This window comes from Thermobia domestica, chromosome 10 (genome assembly GCF_964235325.1).
Source record: "Thermobia domestica chromosome 10, izTheDome1.hap1.1, whole genome shotgun sequence".
Taxonomy (NCBI): Eukaryota; Metazoa; Arthropoda; class Insecta; order Zygentoma; family Lepismatidae; genus Thermobia; species Thermobia domestica.
The window spans coordinates 34568085-34580116 of record NC_137463.1 but is presented as its reverse complement, the minus strand read 5'-3'; the positions used below and the strand labels follow the sequence as shown (position 1 = coordinate 34580116).

General features: G+C 35.7%; 1 protein-coding gene across 2 annotated transcripts in view; it reads left to right on the top strand.

Moving 5' to 3' along the window:
- Nucleotides 1–12032, top strand: part of rad50 (DNA repair protein rad50) — a 124885-nt gene that overhangs the window by 13507 nt on the left and 99346 nt on the right. For both annotated transcript variants that reach the window (XM_081727996.1, XM_081727997.1), the window contains exon 4: nucleotides 8671–8820. In XM_081727996.1, coding sequence (XP_081584122.1) covers nucleotides 8671–8820 — 150 coding nt within the window. The remainder of the gene's footprint in view (nucleotides 1–8670; nucleotides 8821–12032) is intronic.

The window sequence follows — 12032 nt, the reverse complement described above, 5'->3', positions numbered from 1 at the left end:
TAGAGGAAACCTTGTTATTGCATTGTTGAAAACTGGTCGATTGTCGAAAACGATTGATATTTCATGCGTTAAAAAAATCATTTTTATTTTAAAAGTGTTCTTCTAAGGGTTAAAAATAAACCATAAATGGCAGTTTAAGACGTTATAGATTCCAAAAGCTAATTTAAGTTATTTTAGGTCCTCATTACCTAAATAGGACATTTTAGGTCCTATAAAATCAGTATATTTTTGCTCGTAACAACTTGAAATGTAAAGAAAACACGAAATTTCTCCATTAGCTGTACAGGAATAAAATAGGATCAAACCTAAGAATCCGAAGCCTAATGATGATTTTCTAAGCAGAAAAGGGTTATATTTCAACATGAAGCAGTATTTTTAATTTCTTTTTTTATTATATATTCTACTATATAAAAAGAGTAAAAGTGGTTCATTTCTCATTGCCCAGGTTGTACTACAACCAGAAACGTGAAATTCGGACAGAAAACGAAAGCAATTGCTGCGATATAATTTTTTGAAATACAACCCCTAGGGAGGTAAAAGGTGAATTTTTTGCTTGCCAAGAATAGGATACCTCTCCAATTCCTGAAGTTGAGAGGATATAAAGGTCTTATTTAAAACTAGCATCAATTACCCACTTCGGTGGGTTAAATTAATAAACAAAGTAATATGTTCCGTTAGTCAGTCATTTTTTACTAGTACTAAAGCGCTCTTTGATATCGGTCATTTTCGATGATTTTTATATACCTAGGGTTGCTAACTGGCCGGTTTTTCACCGGCCTGGCCGGAAATATTGCTGTTATTTTGATTAAAGCCGATGACCGGCACAAATTTCTTATCAGACCCTTTATGATCGTTTTTTTTTTTTCTTTCTTCACATTTTTATATAATTCGAAGCAATTTCATCTAGTTGGAAGTATAGATTTAAAAAAGTAACTTTCATTCTGTAAATCCAAAACTGTCACCTTTTACAGTCAACGATTAATATATTTTGTTCACCTGTTTAGATAGTTTTAAAGATGACAGGGATTGTATCAGGAAAAATTGACATTTACTTGTAAGGAATTTTATGCATTTATTGAAAGTAAAAAAGAACTTCTTAAAGCAGTTACTTGTATTTGAAGTATAAGTTTAAAGAATAAATTTCATTTTCCAAATCCAAAATTGGCACGTAAAGATTAATATACTTTTGTTCATTTGTTTCGATAATTTTAAATGCGATAAAATGATCAATACCCACTTCAGTTTCTCATTTTTAGCATATTGTATCTATCAAGCTTATTAATGAATGTACTAAGGATATGCAGAATACAGGTTCTAATGCACTTTTGTTCACGATAGTACATTTCCTTCCCATGGATGGGTCCGAACAGAGATACTTCACACTTAGACCTATATCATAGGAAATTTTGAGGAGGTGCCGGTTTTTAATTTTTCAGAGTTGGCAACCCTGTATATACTCTCCTCCCTTCCCCATGTGGCGAGGCATGGCATCAGAAGTGTCATTGTTCATCTCAGCAACCCCGAAAACTATGAATTCGACTCTGATATTGATCATTTCGTTCATTTTTATATATATATTCCCCTTCCCCCAAGTTGCGGGGCCGAATTTGGATTTAAACGGCATCAGAAGTGTCATTGTTCATCTCAACTACCCCGAAAACTATTAATTCGGAACTAATATCGGTCATTTTCAATCATTTTTAAATCTCTCCTCTCCCCCACCTTTAAGCTACAACGTCAAAGTGATATGACAAAAACATCTCAGGTGTAAACTTTATCTAGGTTGTAAATTTGATCGAGATCGGTCGGGTGGTTCGGAGTTTTCTTTATTTTTATATATATCTTCCCCTCCTACCTCATCCCCTAATTTCTATCGTCAAAGTGAAATGATAAAAAACACCTCAGGCCCGAACCTCATCTATGTTGAAAATTAGATCGAGATCATTTGGGTGGTTCAAGCGTTAAGTTCTATTTATTTTTATATATAAATATCCCCCTCCCCTCCCTAGGTTCTACCATCAAAGTGAGAATATGAAAAAAAAAAAAAAAAAAAACTTTTCAGGCCCGAACCTGATCTATATTGAAAATTTGAGCGAGATCATCGAATGGTTCAAGAGTTAAGTTTTATTTATTTTTATAGATCTCTCCCCTCCCCCTCCCCTAAGTTTTACCATTGAAGTGATATGATAGAGACTACCCCAGGTCTGAATCTTATCTATGTTAAAAATTTAGTTAAGATCGGTCGGATGGTTTAAGCGTGAGAAAGTCACAAAGACAGTCACTTTTATTTTTACTTTATTATTTATTTATTTTTTTTTTTTTATCATTATCTCCCGTTCCCCTTCCCCTTCGTTGCACCGTAAAAGTGAAATGAAGAAAACATCCCAGACCAGAACCTTATCTATGTTGAAAATTTGATCGAGATCGGTGGGGTGGTTCAAAAGTTATTAAGTTTTATTCATTTTTATATATTTCCCCTCCTCCCCCTCTCCTAAGATCTTCCGTCAAAGTGAAATGATAAAAGACTTCCCAGGTTCTAACCTCATCTGTGTTGAAAATTTGATCGAGATTGGTCGTTAGGTTCACGAGTTATTAAGTTCTAGTTTTTATAATTCCCCCGCCTCCCCTAAGTTCTACCGTCAAAGTGAATAGCTAAAATCACTCCCAGACCAGAACCGCTTCTGTGTCAAAAATTTGATCGAGATTGGTCTGGTGGTTCAACAGATTAAGAGTCACAAACATAGTCACTTTCAATTTTATAATATTGACTAGCTGAACCTACGCTCTCTACACAGCGCGTCATTTTCGTATGAGCATGGCTCTTCGTCATTCCACACAACATCTGTACATGTCCCTTTACAGACACAAGTGAATTACGTCTTGATAAAAATCGGCAAGGGGTACCATAAAGGGGAGATTTTTTCGATTATTTTTTCAATATCTTGCACCGTTTGCAAGATTGAGCCTACTTCCGCTTGGAGTTCCTAATTCATGTATGAAGTGTTCTCTTTATTCTCGCATGCATTATGTAATAAGCAAATACCTAGGTACATTACATACACAATTAATTATAATGTCAGTGATATATGCTGTTCATTGAGCAAAACACTCCAAATAATAAAGATTCATCTTAGCCTGGAGAAATGGTTATCCTTCGTTTTTCATTATCATATAAATGTAATCAAGAAAGTTCTGTCGCTTTTTGTGGAGGTTTGTGTTCTATACTGTGAGCTAAGCCCCTTACCATATAAACGTGGCAATGATCATGGAGCTAGAAAGATGGAACAACCGCCACGTGTAAATTTTCCACAACTGAACACAAACAAAAGCGGGCCTAATTGCTGCACCATGCGTAGTTTTTGAGATCTAGCAAGAAATATATCCAAACATTTAAATTTTTCCGGGCTACGACCATCGTCACGCACGTGCTTTCTTCGCTCTTTTACTATGTCCTTACTTTTTTTTTTTTCATGTAATATCAGTCATGATATTTTTGTAATAGTTTATTCACATACAGAATTACTTTGTGGCCTAAGCAGATTTTTTTAGAACTTTGTCCTTCTGAGATATAACGCACCAAAAATGGCACCAAAATCACAAACTTCATCTTTCGGACTCCCATAAATCTACAGTGCTAATAGTATCATAGCTGTTGATATTTCTGGAGACTCTTTACATATAATAGTATTCATCACAAAACTTATGAACCCGCACTTTATGCCATTCCAAAATACAGTCCCTTTAAAAATGTAATTTTCTGTACTTTTTCTGGTGATTTCACATATTGGTTTGCAACCCTGCATATTTATTTAGAAGCAAGAGTATATGTATATTCTCCGCGTACCTCAGTCTCTCCTGTAAACTTTCATTTTTGTTTGGTGTTCCTCTTATTCGTACGTCCTGAGTAACTAGTTTTCGTAAACGCTTGAAAATGCCAAAATTGGCTCTCCACCGACAACAAAGATGGCCGCCATTCAGGAATCTTGTATATACGACAACGTGATTAGTGTTATTGACCTTCTCATACACAAGGTTCGTCACACTCAATTTTTTATTGTTTTCTGAGATGGTTGAGCAACCATTTTCAGTATCTTTGGACTACTTCAGATGGATTGACTCACAAGTAAAGGATAGGAGACTCACAAAAGAAGTGAATTACTATGTATAGATGTTGGAATGAGTTTGTAGCAAATTTGTAGAAGTAACACGATATCAAGTGGAAATATTTTTTTCTAACAAATACATATCCGTCCGAGTGCACCTCATTGCGTCTCTTGAGGCTTCCCAAGTTACGAGCATGCAAAAAGTTTTGCCATTCAAATTTAAGCAAAACGTCTTCAATGTCCGTCAACCTGCCGTAGGTAACTTCTCTACTGGTTGCCTAACTAGTTTCGGCCAGCAACAATGTTAATCTTATGGGCTCAAAACGGCTCTTAAAATGTTGAATAAAACGACGACGACACGATTTTTGAAAATTTGAATGAAAACTGGAGAATCTACCCCTCCCCCCTCCAAAGAAAGAAAGAAAGAAAGAAAGAAAAGGAAACAACCAGAGAAAACAGCATGTTTCTAGCACTTTGGTTTTCGAGATCTGTGTCGAAAGGATTGGCGACAAACATATAAACCTAGCATTTCAATATATATACTAGTTGAACCTGCGCTTTCTACACAGCGCATCATTCGCATATGAGCATAAATTTCCTTCTCATTCCTTGCAAGATCTGTACATGTCCCTTTACGGACACAAGTGAAAGACGACTTGATTTTAAAAAAAATCGGCAAGGGGTATCATAAAGGGGAGATTTTTTCTATTATTTTTTTCTCAATATCTCGCATCGTTTGCAAGATTGAGCCTACTTCCGGTTGGAGTTCCTAATTGATGTATAACCAGTGTTTTCTTTCTTCTTGCATGCAGTATGTAATAAGCAAATTTAATTATAATGTCAGTTATATATGGTGTTCATTGTGCAAACACTCAAAAAATAAATAAATAAATAAATAAAGATTTATCTTAGACTGGATAAATGGTTATCCTTCCTTTTTCATAATTATTTGGCCATGAAACAGATGCCTGAGACATATACAACCTCAATATACAACTATGTGGTGTTGGAATGTATAGTACGTAGGATATGATGCTTTATTTATTTATTTTTTTTAATTTCAACATTTCCAGTGTACTCGTAAAAATGTAATAAAGAAATAATTACCGTGTTTCTAAATATTCAGTTAGAACTGGACAGTCTACACAAAATTTGCAATCGATCAGTGAAAACGTCATCTTTCTAGAGCCTGTAGTTTTCGAGATCTCATTGTCGAAAGGATTGGCCACAAACATATAAACGTCCACAAACATATAGTCTAAAAGAACTTCAAAGATGGCAGCACGATTCATTTGCATTGATTTTGGAGAAGGTTTACTTAAATACACAGGCTTTGAACAATAATTTTAAAATATAAACTTAATGAAAAAGATCTATTTAAGTAGTTTATTTAAAGTACACATACTTAGAATGTTTGTCTCTGTTAAACGTAAAATCACACACAACCGTAAATGAAAGATTTGAAAGCCAAACTTATAAGTTGGAGCTCAGGCGTTTTTAATTGGTATTGTAGCATTTTAATAGATAGATTGACAATTAAGCACGTGTTTCAGCGTTATCAAAGATTCTGCTCTTACCAGGAAAAGGGGGTATTTTATGTAACATCAATCATTACTGATTCTCTATACAGAAAATGACCAATATGAGGATTCCCTTAAGTTAAATGTGTGACATCTGTATATAAAATTTTAAATAATAAATAATAAATAATAAATAGTGTTGTGGCATTTTCAAAAATTCTGTTCGTAAAAGGGAAAAGGGGATAATATCTATGCAAAATACCTAAAAATATGAGTATGCAAGTATATAACCACTTAATTTACAGTCAGGAAATATGCGTTTTAGTATTGTTGAAAATTTTCCTCTTACAGGGGAAAAGGGAGTTAATTTCTCTAATATTAAACTTTTTGATTCTTTAATTACAACCTACCCAATGTTAAAATTTGGTTAAGCTAAAATTGTGAAGTTCTGTATGTAAAGTCAGTTAAAAATAAGGAAACATGTATGTGTTTTCACCATTTTCGAAGAAAGGAGGAGAGAAAATCAAAATCTATACATTTAAGTTTCCGGGTATTTATATTTATATTTAAACGATTATTAACCTTATTCTTCGTGCACGTTCGTGATAGGGAATAATAGCCTCGATGCTGACATCCCCATTAAGCCTCAACCAATCAGTCAATCAATTTCCCGCGCGAAGAACAGGTTCTTCAACTAATTGATAATAGAACAAAAGAACATTTTCTGTAAGAAGATAAATATTCAGTGTGTCTCAGATGGAAACTACATTGTTTCCTTCAAATGTTGGAAAACACTTTGAGCACATTCTGACGGGATTTTATCAGAATTTCTTACAAAATCTGGAAAAGAAAAGAATGTAAAATAATGAACTAATTATGTCATTATGCATGTTTCTATCAGTAGCGGTTGATGATCTTTAAGTACAGTGACAATGTACGCACACGCGTGAGTGCTCCGTAATCTCGATTGTTACTTCAATATTTAGAAAGTGTAGAAGGAATGCCCTTTCTTGAAAATGAAATGAAATTTCTTAGTTTTACGCCCAACGGTTATTCTTTGTAGGATAAAAGAGACGGATGATGTATGAAGGTGAGCGATAATAAAAGAATTGGTGGAATGAGAAAGTCTTGGAAAACGGGGGAACATCAGAAATATACGGATACGATATTGTCCTCCTCAAACTCCCTTGGTCTGGGATCGAACCAGGGACCCTTAGGACCAAAGGTGAGCTCCCCAAGCCACAGTACCTCCCAAGTAAACTCTCAGTATGTAGAAACTTGGAGATAATAGAATTCCCGATTTCTCAACGTGTTCTATCCCTACTATACCGGTACACCTACTTTTATTTATTTATTTTACTCTGGTTTAACTTCGTAGTGGAGAGGTATTTTCTTCCTATTTCAGAGACGCACCACATATCATAGCTATTGCGTTTCAATCATTCATGACGTGTGATTTTTTTTCTATTTTTTAAGAAGAAATTATCAGATATAACCATAAGACTATTTTACACCGTCAACATTAACAATAAGAAGAACATTTTGGAGTTCAACCAGGGCCTGTATTTAAGAATACCACTTCAACACTCATAACGGGAAACAGGAAAAGTTGTGAAAAAGGTCTGTCTGGGTGCTCAATTGGGAGATGAAAACCAGTTACGAAGAACACTAACTGTTAATACGACACTCCGTATGAAAAAGTAACACTCTATTTTTGTATTTGTACATAACCCTATTTATATACACCTAATTATGTCCTAAATATTGTCAGAGATTGTGATTGCCGTTTGATCATGCTTGGAATGATCGAGTGCTGCCATCTAAGTATTGTGGGCGAAGTAGGTCCCTGAGTTGTTAATTTTTTATGAGACGCGTGACAGTGGGATCGGTAACGATGGAGTGGGACGATTACGAGAACCGTGTTGCAGTCTTAGTGCTACACATAATGAGTATACCGTCACCACACATTTTCGCCACCCTGAAACCCCTGCAAATCAGTGCACGATTTGTCTGCCGCACTATCCAGCGATACAATGAAACGGGAAGTGTCGTTGACCGGCGCATAGTGAGACGCCACAGGCAGGTAAAGTCGTGGCTACAAGAATTCGGCAAAATCCCGTCAGGACTCGATCAGTGATGCCCGAGAGATGTCCATTTCAAGACAACAATGTTACGAGTGCTCAATCGTTGGGACTCAGAGCCTCCAAACAACGTACTGGACATTTTCTGACTAATACGTAACGTCAGCAGAGGGTTGTGAAAGCCAAATGTTTCCTCAAGCGCTTCGCATGAAATGGTCACAGAACAATTCTCTTTTCCAACGAGAAACTGGTTACAGTTGAGCAATCCTTTAATGCTCAAAATGACCATGTGTATGCAACATTATCAGTGCAAACTGCGGAACGTCTAGGGTCCCATCATCCAATTCAGTCATGGTGTAGTGAAGTGTAAATTCAACGAAAAAACATAGCTCCATTTTTGTGAACAAGGGATGAAAACATCGGCTACCATGTACCAAACCACAGTGTTGGAGCCCATTGTGAAACCACTGAGTATCATCATGCTCCCCAACCAACAGTGGACCTTCCAATAGGACAGTGCACAAGGCAGGTCAATACAGGAGTGGCGGCCAGAATTCATCTCCACATCAGACTGGCCCTCTAGCAGCCCGTATCTGACCCACTCGATTACAAACTGTGGTCAGTGCTTCAATGAATAGCTTGCAAGAAGAGACACACTCATGTGGACTACCTGAAGTTCGCCCTGCTCAGGTTAGCTCGCTACTTTCCCATCGACACTGTTCGTAATTTCATTGACGAGTAGCCCGTCAGACTCCGGGTCTGCATTCAAGCTCAGGATAGAGATTTTGAAAACTAATTGGTGCTCTACATACTCCACACTTCCACGTATCATTTTGCAAAAGGATATCGATATACCTTCAATACGGTGTCCGTGTTTCATTCCCAAACCTCTGACAGTATTTATGAAATAATTATGTGTATACATTTCTTGTTGTACTTATTAATTTCCTATGCATCTTTTTCCAGACTTTGGCTCAAGTGAAGCTTCGTATTAAGGACTTGAAAGGGGAGAAGGTGGTAGTATCACGATCATTGAAGGCTACACAAAGAGCCAAAAAGATAGAAGTAAAATCTTTAGAAGCTACCATCACAAGAGGCAATAAAGTAACAGGAGAGGTAATGGATGGTTTCAGTTTTTTTCGTATTGTAAGATATTGGAGTTTAAACTTCCTCCTTAGGAATCATGGAAATGAAGGTTTTAATTTTTATGTATGATTCAGTAGCCATCTTTTTTTTTTTTTTTTTTTTTTTTTTTTGCATGTATCATCTTCTGTTGTAAATATATGCATGATGATTCATTGTGAATGAGAAATAAGAAAGAAAAGAGAAAAGTCAGTGAAAGAAATTTTTAATTAGGTCAATGGAAAAGCCTAAAAATTACTGTCACTGAAATTTTAAAAAAATCATCTTCTTATCCGATATAAACATTTATTCTTCGTATCTTTATGTGTAATTTTAATTTTTTAAAAAACAGTAAATATTAAATCCTTTAAATCACTCAGATATCTTCTCCAGTGTTTGGAGTGCCTGTATTAGTACTTATATGGGTTGAACATATTTTGAAGGTTAGTCCATACCAATTCAGGCAGTGGCGATACCTTGATAGTCTTAAGATTTTATTGAGTTGAATAGATGTTAAAATTGAGGATGAAGTAAGATTACTGATTCAACGCCTGGGGCTCCTTTCTCACGTGTTAATTTTGACAAAATATTAAAATGGCGATTTAAAATGGAAATGGTTATTAAAATAATAACTTCTGAAACGGTTCCAAATATTTTGTTCCTTTTTGTTTTATTTGAAAGATAATAATTTATTGATTCAAATGATATTCTTCGTTTGGAAATATGTGTCCAGATTCTTTTTGCGCTGTACCTTCTGATTTTGTATATATATATAATGTATATATAATGGTAATCTCAAAAATTGTGATTTTGTAACTTGATCAGTTCCTTAGAGTAGTACATTCCGTCAAGAGGAGATGTTCTATTTTTGAATTTAACAGGTTTTATAAAGAATATTCGTGTAATTTCTGTGGCTACTGTCTTGATTGCGATTTTTTGTTTCATAATCTGCAATTCTGAGAATTTTACAGGAGGATACTACCTATCCTGAAAAGGAGAATATGCCACTTCGGTACTGAATCCTGCAATGGAAAAATGGAAGTTTTAACAGTTATCTGTGTTCCTTTCAAATGTACATATTTTGTACCAGATTTCATTTGCTGCAAATACATGGTGAGATCTGTAGTTGGAGGCTTAGAAAACCGGATTTCTGTTGTGATCATCTGAATGAAGCACATGTGCAAATTGCACTGTCATTTTATTGGAAGATAAATGAGAATAATCTCGCCATAGCTTCAACAAAAAAAGGCACCATCACTATAACAGTTGCACAAAATAAGTGGTGAAAGTTAAAAGATACATGACCTGCTGTATTAAAGAAACCTTTGCCATAAATAAGAAGGTACATTCAATATTCCACATTAGAAGATCAACATTTTATGCACTACGACCTAAGTGGGTAGTTCCACACGCACATAGAAATGTCTGTTTATGTGTGTATTGTGTCAGTTTTTAACTTTGCAAAGTAACTTCGAAAAGCTTACTTGAAAGCATGACACATGACACCTTTGTTGGGCGTGTGAAGTCGTTAGTAGTCGGTGATGTACAGCAAGAGACCTGTTTGTTTCAGGAATATGATGACTCTCTTTTAAAGGGAGGGCTTGCCTTACAGACACTTGGTCCGGAAAACATAGCAGATGAATCTTCTCAGGTCATACATGCAACATGGGAGGAAAATAAACTCATTAAGAAAACTGTTGCAACTTTCATTGACAAACTTGCGAAGTGATGGTAAAAGCAGTAGTACACCAGCATCTGAAGAAATTGCAACAACACATTGCAAAAGTGAAGGAATGTGTAGAGGTTGAATTGATTAGTGCTTCACTGTGATGTTGCTAAGAACTGGTCTTTGATTCTGCCGCAAGAAGTACAAGAGTATCACTGGAATAATGGCCAAGTTTCAATTTTTACAGGAGTCACATATTTTCAAAACAAGATCACAAATGTTGCACTTATAAGTGATGACAGAGGACATGATTCAGCAGATGCCTTGTTGACAATACGCAAAATTCTTCAGGAACTGCAATCACGGGCAGCAGAGAGAATCATTATTTCTGATGATGCCCTAGCCACTTCAAAAATCGTTACCAACTGTTTGAATTGACGAAGTCGCTTGTGCCAATGGCGTAGATGTATAGTGCTACTGGGCATGGGAGGGGGACCTTGCGGTGGTGTACTGAAGCACCACGCTGCAAAACAATTATTCCAGCTCACGTACAGTTGCAATTCAGAATGTCGAAGATTTTACAACAGTATTAAAGTCACATACATCATATACGTCAGCTCTAATCCTGTTGCTAAAGAGGAAGTTGAAGAATTCTCCCAGCAGAGGGTAGAAGAATGGTCCAACCAAACTTTCCCTGGGGAAGGAATTCAAATGTCTCATGTGTGGACTCTCAGTGTTGGGCGAACTTATATTGTGCACGAATTTTAAAGAGCAATAAAGAAGAAATTTCATGTGTCCAACCAAGATCTCAGAAGCGGCAGGAGAATATTCAGATTCACAACCTTCAAAGAGGGATGTTTGTGTATGACTATGACTGGTGACTTGCAGAAGTTATAAATATCAGTTGTGAGTTAAATGAAATCATCTTGAACTTCATGCTACCACATGCACTGGCTGTTGGATATAGGTTTCCACCTGCAAGGTAGCAACACTACCACTAGTGCTCACTTCCGATTCGTGATATTTTAAAGATTGTTCCTATTAGTTCAATAGGATCGCATAACTCAGTACGAAAGGAAGATACTGACAAACACATTTTTTAGTTCATTGAGTTGGTAATTTCAGTTCTAAGCAGAGTACACAGAAGTGGATGCTTTGGAATCTGTAATATGTTTTGGAACTTGCTAATATATTTTGGACGCTTTAATATATTTGAAAGCTGTGTCTGTTACTTATCTTTATGCAGAAATACAATTTCATGTTAAATAAAACTAGATTTTGGTTTCATTATACCGATATGTGAGAATGTAGTAACGAAAACTGGTTAATTATATGGCAAAATTTTCATTTGTTTATAAATCTTGTTCAACTCACGTCGGAAGTGGATGTTCTCCCTTTTAGGGAATGTAGTACTTTATGGTTCTAATTAACAGTCACAAAATTAACATGTTTGGAATTGGTATTATTAAAATAAAATAAAATAAAATAATAAAACAAAAGACTACAGCACAAGAATTTAGACACATTGCTCCAAGTGGAG